Here is a 15,861-nt window from a genome sequence, read left to right as displayed (position 1 = left end):
GTCAGCAACCGTCGCTTCGCACCTTGGCGATCGACCAAACCAGAAAGGTTCCGCAGAACGCAGGAAAACCACGGCGTAGATTCCCAATGCTTCGATTGTGCCCATTGATCACTTCTTGACGTACGGTCTATGGCTGGCGAGGCCCGAACCTGACTGGTTGGATCAGAAGCAAGTCCCCATCGTGAAGACGGAAGAACAAGAATGCTTCCAGACTTCATCTCAGTATTGCACTACAGTCTTCTAATAGTCATTAATAGGTCTAGTAATTACTGTCATAAGCAGAATATGTAATGCTGACACGAGAACTCCAAATGCCTTCCGCCACTATCTCTGTCTAGGCGATTGCTTTCAACACATGCTTGCTCTCCCAGAAACGGTCCTTGATGGCCGGCGTGTAACGAGAGACGGCCTCGAAACGCTGCTGGAGACGATGGGCCTCCAGGTAGTCCCTGCGCAAGATCTCGGCCTTCTCCGACACGTCTCTCTTTGCGATGCCACCGCTCGCGCACTTGCCGCCGTTGAAGGCTGCGTTGGCGGCCGCCTTCCAGACGGCGGTGACATCGGTGATCATCGGAAGCGTCCAGTAGAGGCGGCAGTCGGCCTCCTCGCGGACGTACTGTGCGGGGGTGCCATCGGCGATGTTGTCCCGGAGGATCTCGTCGCGGACGTTGACGGCGGCGGAGATGCTGCGGTTCAGGGGCAGGTCGGTGTAGCGGGCAAAGGCGGCCTTTTGCTTGTCCGTCGACGCGTACGGGAGCAAGGAGGTGGTGTAGTCGTAGATGCTGCTCCAGTCCAGGATCTGGGAGCCCTTGGTGCCGCCGACACCCTCGATGGGGCCCTCGACGGGGAGGCCGCCGAAGGCGACTGACTTGACGCCGGCCAGGTGGCGGAGGAATTCCGACGCGACGGTGCAGGTCGAGGCGCAGACGCCGTCGTACAGGATGACGATGTTCTCAGGCAGAAACGGCTGGGAGAGGCCAACGAGCTTGCCGTAGCCGTGAATTCCGATGCCCATGCCAAAGGTAGTGTTCGTGGTCGTGATGGGGTCGTTGAGGTTCCAGCGCATCAGGTCGGTGTAGTTGGTGTTCTTGAAAACCTGTGGCGCGAACTTGTCTTCGTACGAGGTAAAGGGCTGGTTTGTGATGTTGTAGTCGTAGCGCCAGTTGAACCAGGTCTCGGCGAAGTTGACCAGGTCCTCGTCGGGGCTGGTGGAGACGTTGACGCCGGCGACGATGTCAGAGACGACCTCGGCGGCGGCGAGGAAGCCGTCGTTCTCCTTCCAGCGGGAGTTGCCTTCCTGGACCGTGTTGGGGAACAGCGTGCGGAAGAAGTCGTAGCCGTGAAAGACGTAGCCGCCGCCGTTCTGCTGGAAGTCGATGACGAGCTTGGTCTTGCCGGCCGCGAGGGAGGATGCAATGACCTGCTGGGTGACCCTTTGGAACTCGGACGTGCTCTCGCCCTCGAAGGCTGTGAGAGCGATGACGGCAACGTCCTCGAAGCCTTTGCCCTCAAGGAAGTATCCCGAGACGACGCTGTCGTTGGTCGAGGCGATCGGGCTGGGGTAGCCGGGCAGGGAGGATTGGGTGTCGTTGGTGGGGGTGGCGCCAGGCGCCGTATTGGACACGGGGCTCGCAGGATTGCAGAACTTGGCGTAGAAGGATGGGCCGTCAACGATGCCCGTGAGATCGCGTTTGACTCTCGCATGGTTCTCGAAGGTGGCCTCGGTGCCGTTGGCGAAGGTGATGGTCGTGTTGGCTCCTGGGTAGATGAAGCTGCCGATAATGTCAGTGAGAATCCCCGGATTCAAGTGGGTTGAAGGCTGCGTCCTACCGAATACGACCATTGGAGTTGAAGCTGCCCTTGCCAACCCCAGTAGCGTTGCCAGCCATCTCGAAGAACATAGAGTTGTAGGCAGAGTTGGCGTCGCGGTTCCAAACGGCCTTGTTGACGGTGTCGGCCAAGTACTTGGAGGCATCAACACCATTGATGAGTTTGACCACGGATGCAGTCTTGGGTGTCGATATCACTTCCTCTGAGAAGGGGGTCAGACCGGAACGCGGCGCGAATAACGAGGTCCAGGACATGCTTACCGTAGATCTTGATCACCGGCAAAGACGAGCCGTCCTCGCTGATAGACACCAGAGCCCGCTCACGAGTCCATTCAAAGACCGCAGTGAGCAGGTCAGGGTAGAAGATAAAATGGCCGTCGTGTCCAGGGGCAAAGACCTTCTGGTAGAGGTCGGACTGGAAGGCGTATTCGCCGGGGTAGACATTCTTTTGGACGTTCTCCTTGATCTTGGAGAGGGCGGCGAACATGTCGAATCCTGGAAAGTCGTACCCCGCGGGAGGGTCCGCCTTGTATGCGGCATCTGCGGGACGTGTCAACAATCTCCAAACTTGAAGAAGCTCCTCCCGGTCTAGGTTTGTGACTTACCACTCTGCCACTCCATGTATGGAACCAGAGAGTCCACAAGCGCGATGGCTGCGTCCTTCTTGATAGGGACCGAGTTGAGACAGGCATACGCCAATTCGGCCGGTACCAACGGGGTAACTATAGAGCCACACCTTGCTGTTAGTCGGCGCGCCAAGCAGCACGGGAGGTCGCATGGGATCGATTACCAGTCGGAGCAGACGCATGCTGGGCAGCCCAAGCAGCGCTGACTTGGGCACAGGGCTCGGCGGCGTTGGCGGAGGGAATCAGCGCAGCAGCGGCGGCCAGCAGAGCTGGGGATACGACCGAGGAGCTCCGCATGTTGACGATCGAGTCTGGTGAGCAACAGTCCGGTCCTGGCGTGTGTCTGGCTAGAAGCTAAAGCTCAGTACAGGACCCCAGGGCGACAGTTGCGGACGCGCCGCCGTGGTCTTATACTCCACGACGGCCATAACCGTCGTCATCTATTTTCGCCATCGACCATGGGCCCATGATGGCCATCTCGGTCCGTGGATATTGCCATCATCGCACTTCCCAGTAGAAATGGGAAGCTTGTTCTGTCTTCGCTAGTCGGCCGCTAGCTCAAGATGGCAGGTCGTGGATACGAGGTTACTCTGCGACTGGGGCCGGAACCCGACCAGTGTCCGTAGCAGTTCTATGTCTAGCACGGACGGGTAGTCTATTTCGTACAGGAGATTGTCGCTATTAATCACCGCAACTTACATGGCGCATTTAACATTGCACCACTTTCGCTGCCGGGGCCGTGTCGGTCTGGCCGCAAGGGAAATTGATCTCGCCGGGGGGATCGCCAGTGGGCCTTATCGAGCAATTTGAACGAGGCATCACCGTTGGACCCTTGACAACCACTATTGGTCACAATGGTCTGTCTGTCTATAGCCTGTCCTGCAGGGATCGACTCCGGCTTTGGCGGGCAGGCGGGCGAGCTGGAGCCCGATAACCGGCAAGGCAATGCCGTTTTTACGGCCGCATGCCCATTCCTTTCCCTACCGTATTTTTGAGAGTTTTTGTCATTTGTTATCTATCGCGTATTTTCTTTGGTTTAGCCATCATCAATAAATTGCACTCGGCTAGAAGTCTTACAGTTGTTATGGTTGTGATCCCGGTCTATGGTCTCAGTTGAATGAGTATGCCTCGGCCATGACTCTGTGATCAATGCGGCTTGACTCGCACTAAATGAACTACATGTCTGATCATTACTAGCAGCAAAAACTCAAAATAAGTATGAGTGGTCTTCCCATTGTGGCTGAGCAAAAGCTCACCGCCCCCCCAACCCCACTGGAATTGTCGAGGGTAACGATATCCCTTGCTTGAGCGAATAAAGTAGATTACCCTTTGTGACTCTTCAAGGTGCGGGGGGATTTGACACCAATAAATGTTACCTCTGCAATGGGAGTTTTGATGCAATTCTCTCGAATGGTCTTAAGTTCAGGTCCTGGTCTATCTTTGCTTGCCGCGAACCGCCTGTTCTGTGATTGTTCCTTGCATTGCCTTGAACTGCTTTCAGTTCAAATCCAGCATGTCAACCGACCCTTGTCTACAAGAAGAAACGATATGATGACAAGACAACACTCAATGGCAGCTTCCTTCAGCAAAGAGCAGCTTCAATCGAGCGGTCTATTTGCCACGTGGTTTTGACCTCTATCACGTGGTTTGCGCACTCGAGAATAAAAAGAAGGTTGGCAAGAAGGCGCACAAACTCAATAACGATCTTAGGAATCAAAAAGGCTAAATACGATAAACTAGGTACACTAGACAGCCTGGTGCGAACCGTGCTCTTGTGCACGGTCCGGTCTGGACGGTTCTCTTTTCCCCTACCCCAACGCCGCAAACTCCCCAAGTATCTGTATCCATTCGTGGCATCATGAGCAGCTACTATGTAGTCATGCGCCGACCCCTTTTTGTCGTGTAAAACGTCGTTCGATTACGGGGAAGGATCGGCCTTTGGGACGCTGGGCAGCTCCGCCGCAACGGCCTTGGCTTCCTCGGCCTGCTCCTCGGACGGGCCGTCGTCAGTCTCCTTGGAAGGAGCGGGCTGGTCGGTGGGAGGGAAGAAGATCCTAAGAGTGGGTCAGCATTGCGCGATGCCAACAACGTGCGGACGATTGAAGAACCATATACGTACGGGAGAGTCTCGTCGTAGGCCACGACATCCTTCATCTCAAAGGTGCAGAAGACGACCTTGTCCAGCTTCTTGCCGTCCTCTCCATCGAGGAACCCCCGGACAACTTCGGCGGCGACTGGGGCGGCCTCGCGGCTGGGGTATCCGTAGATGCCGGTGCTGATGGAGCTGAAGGCAATGCTGCGGCAGCCGTTCTGAACGGCGAGGGCCAGGCTCGTCTTGTAGCAGCCCTCCAGCTTCTCCTGGGAGGACTCGGGGTTGAGCTCGTCGTAAACTGGGCCTACAGTGTGGATGACCTTTTTGCAAGGAAGGTTGTAAGCGCCAGTGATCTTGGCGGAGCCGGTATCGCACCCGTTCAAGGTCCTGCACTCCTGCAGGAGGCCGCGGCCTGCGGCTCGGTGGATGGCGCCGTCGACGCCACCGCCGCCGAGGAGGCTCTTGTTGGCGGCATTGACAATGGCGTCGACGCGGAGCTTCGTGATATCGCCTCGAATAACGCCAACCTTCTGGTTATGCGACGCGCTGGGAGGGTAGAGGGGCTGCCGAGACGCAGTGAGCTTGCCGAGCTTGTAGAGGAGCTCGACGGTGGCGATTTCGGCAGCAGCGATCGTGGCCATCTTGGCAGTTTGTCGGATTGGCATAGACGGTCCTGAACTAGGTGTATCTGGTTTGGGCAAGGTTGATGGGCTCGAACTCGGGCGAGGACCGGCTGGTTTTTGAGGTGTTGGAGTCAAAGAAGCCCCCGAGCGAAAGCAGGAGAAGCAACCCATGACGAAAGAAAGACCCCGCGCTAAATTTAGGTGCAGACAGCTACTGGTTGAGCTCGAGCTTTGGCCGGTCGAGTCTTATCGGTGGCTTATCAGGCTTCTTCCTTGTTCAGACGATTGCTGCGTTGCTTGCTAGACAATCACCGTCCGAGGAAGAATGTAGAGGCTGGGTCGTGTGTTAGAAAGGCCTCAAAGAGGTCTCTATCATTGACAATCAACTCAATGCCGGATGTTGTGTTTGAGATTGAATCAATCGGTTATTGTTCATGAGTGATTCAACCGACCTTGAAAGCTTGCTTGGCGAATGGCAGTCAGTGACAGTGTAGTAAGTACCCAGTTAGCGCCAGCTTTCAGCTTTTCAACACCTCACTATCTCACAAGGTGCTCTTCATCTCTATGGTAAATTCAAGGTTCCATTGTCAGCTGCGAGCCTAGTCAATAGGGTAGGTAGGTAGTTCGGTTCTTCTGATCATGATACTGGGTTTCTAGTGTAGGTACCTGTTCAATGGCTTGGATACGTACTCTTGTATCTCAGTACCTTATCGAATTGGCTAGAAAGGGAGTATATCCGTACACATAAGCTGATAATGTCCCCCCCATGTCCTCCATCCGATAGTACACTACGGAGTAGGTACAGTGCACAATAACTACGATAAACCTGAGGGGATAGTGGAGACAAAGGTTCGCTATCTTATCTGGCATATGTATTATCTAATCTTCCACCGACCCACCCACCCTCCGTTGCTGTGACCCCTCGTTGGATCCATTTGAGTCATCCCCGCCGTCAAAGAAGTGTTGCCCCGCCATCACAAGCACGCATTTTCCAACCTTTGAGCCTCTTATGGTACCCAATTGAACAACTCTCGAACGTTAAGCGACGCCAAGATACCAAGGAACCGCACGAGAGCTATTTATAAACTCCTTTTCAACACGTCCGAAGACAGAAACCATGGCGCACGCTGCTGCGGATCCCACCGACAAGCTGGCCGAATCGACGGTCAAGCTCCAGCTTGACGAGGAGACGGGAGAGATGGTCAGCAAGGGCGAGCTGAAGAAGAGACTGGCGAAGCGCGCAAAGAAAGCCCTCAAGTCTACCGCCGTAGTCGATAAGCCCGTGTCCAAGCCCAAGGCAAAGCCAGAGGAGGTAATCTTGGACCCGGAGGCCATGTTTAAGCAGGGCTTCCTCCAGGAGGTGTACAAGGAGAGGCCATCCGAGCATGTCGTTACGCGATTCCCTCCCGAGCCCAATGGCTAGTAGGTGTACACCCGGTCTCATGATGGTCACGTCTCTGACACCACATCCAGTTTGCACATTGGCCATGCCAAGGCCATTGCCGTCAACTTTGGGTTTGCAAAGTATCACGGCGGTGTTTGCTATTTGAGATACGACGATACGAACCCCGAGAAGGAGGAGGAGAGATACTTCACCGCCATCCAGGAGATGGTCAGGTGGCTTGGCTTTGCCCCCTACAAGATTACCTATTCCAGCGACAACTTCCAGAAACTGTACGACCTGGCAGAGAAGATGATTACCCTGGAGAAGGCTTATGTCTGCTACTGCGGAGGTGAGTGGCTCCCGAGCGTTAACTTGCGTTCAAACACTGACCATTTGGATCCCGCCAGATACCGAGATCAAGCTCCAGCGTGGTGGCGAGAAGGGCGCCTCCCCCCGATTCCGGTGCGAGCACGCAAACCACACCGTTGACGAGAACCTCCAGAAGTTCAGAGACATGAGGGATGGCAAGTACAAGCCCAGAGAGGCGTTTCTGCGCATGAAGCAGGACATCACCGATGGCAACCCCCAGATGTGGGACTTGGCAGCGTACCGTATCAAGACCGACACACCGCACCACCGCACCGGCTGGGACTGGAAGATCTACCCAACATACGACTTCACGCACTGCCTGTGCGACAGCTTCGAGGGCATCACGCACTCCCTGTGCACGACCGAATTCGTCCAGAGCCGTGTCTCGTACGAGTGGTTGAACAAGACCCTTGGTGTCTACGAGCCCATGCAGCGCGAATACGGCCGCCTGGGCATCACCGGCACGGTGCTGTCCAAGAGGAAGATTCTCAAGCTGGTTGAGGAGAAGATTGTTCGTGGCTGGGACGACCCCCGTCTGTACACGCTCATCGGCATCAAGCGCCGCGGCGTGCCCCCTGGCGCAATTCTAGACTTCGTCAACGAGCTGGGTGTCACCACCTCCGTCTCTGTTATCCAGATCAAGCGTTTCGAGCAGACTGTGCGCAAGTACCTGGAACGTACTGTACCCAGGCTGATGATGGTCCTGGACCCCATTCCCGTCGTCATCGAGGATGCTGAGCCCGCTGATGTTGAGCTGGCCTTCTCTCCCAAGGATCCTAACATGGGATCGCACACCATCAAGTTCACGCCCACTGTTTACATTGACCGTGCCGACTTCAGAGAGGTGGACAGCAAGGACTACTTCCGTCTGGCCCCCAACAAGACGGTCGGCCTGCTCAACGCGCCCTTCCCCATCAAAGCCGTATCCTACACCAAGGACGAGGCCACTGGCAAGGTCACCGAGATCCGCGCCGTCTTCGACAAGGAGACGAAGAAGCCAAAGGCTTACATCAACTGGGTCGGTACCGAGGGCTCCAAGAAGGTCGAGGCGCGTATCCACAACTCGCTGTTCAAGAGCGAGAAGCCCGACGACGCCGAGGGCGGCTTCCTCAACGACATCAACCCGGAAAGCGAGGTCATCTACCCCGATGCGCTTATCGAGAGCGGCTTCGACGAGGTCAAGCGCCGAGCCCCTTGGCCCGAAGCCGCCGGCGAGAGCGAGCTGGGCAAGGGCGGTCCGGAGAGTGTGCGCTTCCAGGCCACTCGCATTGCCTACTTTGTAAGTCATGCACAACAACCAGAAACCGAGAAACACACTAACGTGCATTTTAGGCCATGGACTGCGACAGCACCGAGGATAAGATTATCCTGAACCGCATCGTGTCGCTGAAGGAAGATGCTGGAAAGGTTTGAGTCACAGCTGACTGTGACGGAGTCGGGCGAGAGGTCAAAATGAAAAAGTCGGGCTGAGTTGAGGGTTGGTGATTGGGAGCTTTCGGAGTTACATAGACGGGAACGGTCATATACCAGAAAACAACCCCCACAGACCGTGGTGAATGGGAGTCACTCGGTGTTTCCTTACCAAGATTCTTTCGTCTTGAGTCCTCTTCATACGCGATTCACTGCGATTTCCTCAAAAAAGAACCATATCAAGGGCTTCCCATCATCGCGACGCCGCCTTCCCCCCCTCACCACCATCACCACAAAACATCCGCAAACCAAACACAAGAGAGCACATTCTAAAACAAAGATGAAGACGTTTTACAGCCTCGCGTTGCTCGCGGCCATGGGCGCGCTATGCTCCGCGACTCCCGGGGATACTCAGGCTCCGCGGCAGCCGACGCGGGAAGAGCCGGCCGCCCCCCAGGGCCTAGACTACGGAGTCGAGGTCGGCAGCCCTGCCCTGCCAGGGCGGCGTGCGCTGGACGAGAGCAGCCGGGAAACATGCCCCAAAGACACAAGTACGTTGCATTCCGCCCACCTTTCGTTCTCCGTGATTCCGTTTTCCCACACCCGCACACACACACACACACACACGACTTCTCACTACTTTATCTTTTGTTTTACTGACCGGAAACCCCCCTTCTGACTCTTTTTTTTTTTTTTTTTCAGTCGCCTGCCATCTCCCGCGCAACTGGAACTGCTGCCCGAAGACGGCGCCCTGCTGCGGGCCGGGGTGCTGCGCCGAGGGGTACCGGTGCGTTGACGCGCGGGTGGGCGTGTGCTGCCCCGAGGGCACGACGTTCCGCGGCGGCGTGTGCGCCCGCGTTCGAGAGGGGGACTACTGCCGGCCGACGGAGGAGGAGTGCGGGAGCGGGATGGTGTGCTGCGAGGGCCGGTGTTCGAGGCGGTGCGGCGGCGGCGTTGTCGTCTGTGGGGGCGCGGTGGCGGCGACGGGTTGGCCGCAAGGCGGACGGGCCGGTTGGTGGTGCACGGTCGTCCTGCTCGGGACGGCGTTAGCAAATGCCGTCTGATCGGGGTAAGGGATGGTAGCGGGATGGCGACGGTTTCGGATGAATTCAGGACCGGGTCTCGGAGGGAGTTCCGCGGATGAGGGAACCCCTTAATTTGGCGGTCCTATAGCCCATTACATGACGGCCATGAGACAAAGGCGGCCTCGGCCCGTAATCGAGACTTGCATGCCCAAGACGTGACAGGTCCCGCGGCGCAACTCCGGCTCGACGGGTGCGGTCTCTTGGGACGATAGCCGTTTGTTTCAACAAGAGTCCTGATGCGTTGCGGCGCGGAGAATCACTCGTCCCATGCCCACCTCCCCCCCCATGCCTGCGGCGTAAGACGTGAGATTATAGGGATCGTTGTGTTTTACCAGACCGCAGATATCATATCCACCTTGGATGGCCCTTGTCCCCCTCAGGACTTGGGCCCAGGGTTTCTCTTCTTCCCCACCGGTTTGAGCAGAATCATGGTTCAAGCTGGTTCCTGAGACGGCGGATGGTGCTCAGACGAACCGGCAATTTTTCCCTCTCTCTTTTTTCAAATTTTTTTTTTTTTGAAGGAAGCATGAAGCATGAAGCACGTAATTCCACCTGTTACCTACCCTTCTTTGGACAAGTCGTCGGGATTGCAGCAACGCGTTGTGCTGTCTTGTTTCCGGGAAACAGCCAGTGCCAGCCGGCAGGCTGAAACATGGGTGATGGGTTTTCCTCTTTTTCTTTTTCCACAGTTTGACGGACACTGTTTCATCACTCATCGACTCATGCAGTAACTTCATCATAGGTATGTGACTTTCTCCACGTTACATTGGGACTATATTCGTCCCAATATCAAACAAGCTATATCCAAAGCAGCCCCCAATCCACCTTGGGAGGGACTTTTGGAGGGGAGAGTGACATTCGTCTGATATTCTACCTTCCATATAACGAAAAAGTCCATTGAGAAGGGATAGCCGAGACATTCCTGATCCAATTATCCCTTGACGGCCCATCCATCGACTTGATGAAGCTAGGCAAAGTACAAGGGGTTTCCGTGGTTTACCCTTGTTAGCACATCTCTAGTTGTTTGGATTTGTCCGGGTAACGATACTCCAAGTGCAAGTTAAATCTGCGAAGTTGGACAGACGATGTCCAAGAAAGAACAGATAAAAAAAAACCAAAAGCGGACGGACGGTCTTGGGGGGGTAGAGTCGATTGCAAACCATATGGCATCATCTTTTGTTGGCTGACAAGTTTGTTTGGGCTGGAAGTGAGGACAAGGCTTTGTCCAAAAATCAAAGAAACTGGCCGAGCCTTGAAAGGCCGGGACTGCGTGAGCATGTATGGATGGTATCGGCGATTCCGATGGCTCATGCCGTCGGCAATTCACCGGCAATCCAACGGAATGGGCGGCCGGAGACGGGCATCGTGCGGGTTGCAATGCGACTTTTGGTGGCGGGCAATATGTACTATGTATAGGTACTACTATGTATAGAGAGAGAGAGAGACGGCTGGCCTAGTCGATAACTTTAATCGGAGGCCGGACTGCTAATGGACTCGTGCACAGCTCGCCTGCTAATGAAGCGAGCACGCACACTCTGATTGGCGGAGCAGCTGACAAGGCAGCGAGACAGATGGGTCATGTAAAAAGGGAAGGGTTACCGCACCCTCACCAGTGCGTCCCTTGCATCTTGCATGGATGGTCCAGGATGGGTGACAGCAGCCAGCTCAGAGATCTAGCCAGTTACTCTCTGGATCTGGAGGAGAAGAGGAAAGCACCTCCAAAACTCGGGATGGGGGGTTGTTCTGAAAAAGAGAGTATCCGACTGCAGCTCCAATTGCAACCCACTGTTGCTTACCGCTTGGTTGCAAAGGCTCACTCATACCCGTCATCTGAGGTGATGCTGCGTGGCTGGGACAACTCGGCCGATGAATCATCTCTTTGGCATCGAATGAGCCGTATGCGCTTGTAGGATTGCCTCATTTTACCTAGGCACTCTTCTCTGTAGACTGACTGTTTGCCGTATGGTACTTCCCCTTCGTACGTCGACTGATTCGCCATAAGAAGCCGTAAAACGAGGGGGCCAAGAGGTATTAGTTGCTCGGTGGTGGAGTGAATTGTCGGTTTTGGTGGGCAGCTTGCAGGCTCGGGCGTAGCGCATCGGCGGGGGACGAACGCCCGGCTAAGTAGGCTGCGAGTACCAGTGCTAGTCTCAACAAACCGCAATGCGCAATTGGTCAAGCCGCCGGTTAGTTCGGGTCTGCTACTTGTACATGGTACGGACGTCGGTTTTGATTGAAAGAAATTGGTGGTTGCTAGGTATGGAGGGAGCAATGACGGCATGGCGGAACTGCGCTGCCATCTAATACCTGGTAGGCAGCCATCTTTGGGTTTTCGGTCTTCCTTCTTTCCTTCCTTCCGTACTTCTTTCCCTCCCTCCCTCCCTTATTGTCAACCTCGGGTCCTTCCTTCCTCTCAACAGTAGTGTAGCTACCTAAGGTGGGTAGCTTCCCTCCTTACATACCCAGGTTACTTAATAAGCACCCAGGTAGGCAGGCCCGCAGGCAGGTAGTACGGCAGGTAGGTCTCTTTCCCTTTTCCTCTCCGCTCCTCCCTCCGGCCGGCTGCGGCTGTGGCTGCGGTGCCTCATCTCCGACATTGCAGTCTCCTCCCTTGGCGCCTTCCTTCTTCCTACCTATCGGGCCAGTCTGTGTCTATCGTGTCTTAGTTTAGCTTAGGTATGTAGCTTCGCTTGTGCCCTCAGTGGGCGATTACTCCTCGCTTGTGCGAATCTGCGCCGGCAGTCTGCATCCGCAGCCTTCCCCCCCCCCCCGCCGGCTCCATGAACTCGCTCGTCTCTCTGTCCTCTTCTCTCTGCCTGCTCCCTCCGTGACTTTTCGCAAACCTGCTCCTCTATTCATCTTCGCAACGACCCTCTGTGTCTTGGCTTGAGTCGAAACCTGCGGATTGCCGATTCCCTTCCTTCATTCTATCGCAATTCGAGGACGGCAGCGGTCCCCCCCCTCCCATCCCTTACAACAAACATTGCGATTCCCCGAGTCCCAACTCACTGGGTCGACACCCCAGACACTCGAACCCAAATTTCCGGATTCCAGCATACCTAGGTATCCCTCCAGCAGTCCCTCGCTTCCCAGTCCCGCTGGCAAACACCAAGCGGACGTGAGGCACAGTTTTAACCTCATCGACAAAGGTAAACAGTGCTCCGTAAGGCTTATCGACCCGCCGGCCATCCCTTCCACCCATCGTCACTCGTCCCCTCACGCGCTCGTTTCGCACCCTTCCGACGGCGATATTCCCGGTAGCGCCACTCTTTAAGCTCAGAGCATTGCGACGCTCCCCCCTCCGCAGCGATCGCTCTCCGGTCCCGCCCTCAACCTTCACATCAGCAGCCCTCTCCACCCCCGCCGCCTTTGGCACCCGTGGCTCTTGGATCGGCCGTCCGCAAAGCTAGGCATACTCTCTGGCCTGGCCCCTACAGGTCGCCCGTCAGCTTCGGCCATCTCCGGTCGGCCCACCTGCTTTTGGTTGCCATCGAGCCTGTGTCTTAGCAAGCAAGGAGGCCCCCCAATATTAGATTAAGGCTGCAGCCATGCCACCAGCAGCCATTTCGCCGCCCCCGATCCTAGCCATCACGGCCACTTATCTTCACCTGCTCGCCCAACATTTACCTCGACCCCTCTACCAAGTTCTTCAAAAGACTCATCATCACATATCACACTTCTGCACCGCCATTTTGTCGTCTGCCATCGTCGTCCGCGTCCACTCGTTCATCCCTCACAAGATGCGGCGCCCTCTGGGATTCTCGGCGCTTCTAGTCGTACTGTTTCTCATGATTGGCCTCCCCACCATCCTCGCGCAGAGTGAACCCTTCCATTGCTACCCGTACCCAGCTGCCGACACGCTTGCGAGTCCTTTCATCACGTTGGAACCGCATTGCTGCAAGGGCCCGATTGATAACAAGCTGAGAGTTGGAACAAATTGTGAGCCGGCACACGGTGGGCAATACAAGACCAAGTTCGGCCAGGACTTGGGAACATGCGAGATGGGTTTGGCCGACGCTTGCTGTATGCGATTGGTAGGTTCATTTCCAGGTGACTATGCGCGACGAATTCTGCTGACCACACGTTCAGCATTACCCGCCCGAGATTGAGCGACCCGTCAATTCATACTGCGATGCTGCCTTCATCGTCAAGGCTGAGCCGAAGAACATAATCAATGCTCGAAACTGGAACCCCGAGAAATACGGTATTTGATGGTAGACAGTGCATAAGAAAGGCATATCACACCCTGTATTACAAAAAGACTCGACGACGACGTGGGGGGGGGGAGCCCGCGGAGCCCGCAGACAGCATCATCGAGCCTCCAGCTTACCGATTGTCCGACGACAGCGACAGGGTCAGCCAGGCACGACGGGCAAAAGCGGTGTCCACCCTAGGATTGACGCTGTGGACCGAAATCCTCGTACCTCGTATGTGGGAGCTACTTGAACGAGTCAGGGGAGCAAACTCTCCACACAAGCCATTGCCTAGGGAAGATGGGAGAGGTCTCTCGGTCAGGGGACCCGAGTGTCCGCCCCGCGCTGTTGGGAACCCGAACGAATACCCCCTTGCACGACCAGCGAAACAATCGAGTTGGCGTTTCGCGGGTAACGAGCACGTTATGATGGCACGACTATTACCTACGGTTTGCCCTTGTCGGAAGCGAACCAGGGCCTTTGCATTGTATACCCAGGGAAACTGTTCCCCTCTTGGCTTTGCTTCTTTGGATTTTTTTTGGTTGGATCAGAATAAAATAAACAAACTTTTGTTTGGACGAGCCGACGGACAACAGGAATGGAAATGACGGGGAAACAGACAACCCGTTGATATCGGCCGTGGGCCACGAGGGATGAATGAGAGGGGAAGTTCACTCAACATAGGCTGTATGATTAAGATTGTCGCAAGACTGTCCACCAACCCGACATGCGCATTCCAGGAAAAACTCTCTCTTTATCGTTTCTTATCGGACAGGATCGACACACACTTTGCTCGTGATCAAGGTATCCGAGGTGTGTGTCGTTTTTCCGATGTTGGTAGCCCCGGCGGGGCGTGGTGCACGGAATGCTGAGGGGACTTGGCTGTATGACGATGAGTAATTACGGCGTTCTCCTCTTGTCTCTTCAGTGGGCGTTACACGGGGTCAGAGTGACCGAAAACGGCCTGACTACGACCACCTTTCAGCCGAACAAAGTCCCAGAGACCGATACTCGCAGTCCCGTTCAGTCTGCCATGTCTGTGGACACGGGACCATGGGTGCAGACCAACATGTATGCCATCGGCGATGGATGCTGCTTTTCGAAGCCAGGGAAGAGGTAGACAAGGTACTGGAGCGACCAGGAACTCAATCCGCTGCGTGATTCGGATGAGCGAGGGGGCGAGAGACCAGAACTGAGGAGTTTAGGTTCCGCTCGGCTCAGGCGTTCTCTTGGGAGCGGCCGTGAGTCGTGAGTGGAGCTTCCGGCTGCCGCGTGGTTCCCTATCCCGGACTGTCTCTTTTTTCGTCTCCATTCTTCCTTGGTGGTCGGAGGGTCCTGTCGGAAACGCCCGAGAGAGAAAGATGGAGACGATGCCCTGAGGCGAGTCACCCGTGGATGAAGGTTGCGAAAGCGAGGTGACGTGCATTGCGGCGACGAAGGAAGTGACGGCCTACAAGCAGCAGCGGCAGCAGCAGCAGCAGCAGCATTATGGAAAACCCTAATTAGACTTCTGGTTTCCCCCCCTCTTTTTGTTTTTTACCGGTTCTTCTTTGTCATCTCCATCCTCCCCCTTTTTGTTTTCATATCACGTATATATACGGAGTGTCCGTGTAAAAATATATATATATATATATATACTGCTCCCAGCCGTAGTATTCATGCACTATATATATCTCGTACTGTTTCTTGTGTCGCAGATTACGCCACCATGGATGCCGGGCATGACAGGGGGAAAATACCGTCGTACGACGCCATGCGGCTCGTATGATGGGGGGCAGTGTTTGTCTTCGCACCGGCTGCACGGCTTCTGGCGGCCTAATTAGGTAAAGTACGGCGCAGATGGATGTAAGCTTTCTAGTGTACTACGAGCTCCCCCTCCCGGTGCACACAGACCGCCCCGTCCCGTAGTGGAGCATCGGAATCAGTGGGAGGTAGGTATACGTAGGTAGACTCCTCGCCGAACTGAGCCGGCGTGCTGGAGCTCGTTTCCCGGAGGAGTTTCTCCCGTTTCATCTCATCTTTTCCAGCACATCTCTCCACTGAGCGAGACCCGAACATGGACGGTTTCGCTCCGTCCTCCAGCAAAAACTCCCGGACGTTCCATGTACGGAGTAGTAGGTAGTATAAACAGTACGGGTGCGACTTTGTAGTCGTATTGCACAAAATGTGGTACAGAACACGACGACCCTGACAAGGATTGCCCCCTCCACCACCACCACCACCACCACGGAAACCGACGAACCCTCACCT

General features: G+C 55.5%; 6 protein-coding genes across 6 annotated transcripts; 4 read left to right on the top strand and 2 right to left on the bottom strand.

The window, feature by feature from the left end:
- Window positions 1–334: 334 nt before the first annotated feature.
- Window positions 335–2,752, bottom strand: LY79DRAFT_579019 (uncharacterized protein; the record flags this gene model as incomplete). Its single annotated transcript, XM_060559994.1, is given in 5 exon segments — window positions 335–1,772; window positions 1,831–2,032; window positions 2,091–2,417; window positions 2,435–2,551; window positions 2,620–2,752. 5 exon segments carry the CDS (start codon window positions 2,750–2,752, stop codon window positions 335–337), a joined length of 2,217 nt encoding a protein of 738 aa, XP_060415062.1.
- Window positions 2,753–3,767: 1,015 nt separating this feature from the next.
- Window positions 3,768–4,240, top strand: LY79DRAFT_171438 (uncharacterized protein). The gene is made up of 2 exons (XM_060551217.1): window positions 3,768–4,127; window positions 4,196–4,240. Exon 1 carries the CDS (start codon window positions 3,839–3,841, stop codon window positions 4,085–4,087), a length of 249 nt encoding a protein of 82 aa, XP_060415061.1. The 5' UTR covers window positions 3,768–3,838; the 3' UTR covers window positions 4,088–4,127; window positions 4,196–4,240.
- A 133-nt stretch (window positions 4,241–4,373) lies between these two features.
- LY79DRAFT_669018 (macro domain-containing protein) lies at window positions 4,374–5,188 on the bottom strand (the record flags this gene model as incomplete). Its single annotated transcript, XM_060563589.1, has 2 exons — window positions 4,374–4,509; window positions 4,575–5,188. 2 exons carry the CDS (start codon window positions 5,186–5,188, stop codon window positions 4,374–4,376), a joined length of 750 nt encoding a protein of 249 aa, XP_060415060.1.
- Window positions 5,189–6,287: 1,099 nt separating this feature from the next.
- LY79DRAFT_579017 (glutaminyl-tRNA synthetase) lies at window positions 6,288–8,336 on the top strand (the record flags this gene model as incomplete). The annotated part of the gene is made up of 4 exons (XM_060559993.1): window positions 6,288–6,592; window positions 6,644–6,903; window positions 6,962–8,202; window positions 8,256–8,336. 4 exons carry the CDS (start codon window positions 6,288–6,290, stop codon window positions 8,334–8,336), a joined length of 1,887 nt encoding a protein of 628 aa, XP_060415059.1.
- A 148-nt stretch (window positions 8,337–8,484) lies between these two features.
- On the top strand, window positions 8,485–9,420 carry LY79DRAFT_171423 (uncharacterized protein). Its single transcript, XM_060551216.1, has 2 exons — window positions 8,485–8,884; window positions 9,036–9,420. Exons 1-2 carry the CDS (start codon window positions 8,674–8,676, stop codon window positions 9,395–9,397), a joined length of 573 nt encoding a protein of 190 aa, XP_060415058.1. The 5' UTR covers window positions 8,485–8,673; the 3' UTR covers window positions 9,398–9,420.
- A 3,546-nt stretch (window positions 9,421–12,966) lies between these two features.
- LY79DRAFT_513549 (uncharacterized protein) lies at window positions 12,967–13,630 on the top strand (the record flags this gene model as incomplete). Its single annotated transcript, XM_060554508.1, has 2 exons — window positions 12,967–13,452; window positions 13,508–13,630. 2 exons carry the CDS (start codon window positions 12,967–12,969, stop codon window positions 13,628–13,630), a joined length of 609 nt encoding a protein of 202 aa, XP_060415057.1.
- Between the last annotated feature and the right edge of the window lie 2,231 nt (window positions 13,631–15,861).

Source organism: Colletotrichum navitas (assembly GCF_030913465.1).
Source record: "Colletotrichum navitas strain CBS 125086 chromosome Unknown LY79scaffold_23, whole genome shotgun sequence".
Taxonomy (NCBI): domain Eukaryota; kingdom Fungi; phylum Ascomycota; class Sordariomycetes; order Glomerellales; family Glomerellaceae; genus Colletotrichum; species Colletotrichum navitas.
This window is presented reverse-complemented; position numbering and strand designations above follow the sequence as displayed.

Bases quoted from the DNA above. Each gene is read 5' to 3' on its own strand.
- LY79DRAFT_171438 (XM_060551217.1), top strand. From the start codon at position 3,839: ATGGGAGTTTTGATGCAATTCTCTCGAATGGTCTTAAGTTCAGGTCCT.
- LY79DRAFT_171423 (XM_060551216.1), top strand. From the start codon at position 8,674: ATGAAGACGTTTTACAGCCTCGCGTTGCTCGCGGCCATGGGCGCGCTA. The intron at 8,885-9,035 runs GTACGTTGCATT...TTTTTTTTTCAG, and splicing joins AACATGCCCCAAAGACACAA to TCGCCTGCCATCTCCCGCGC.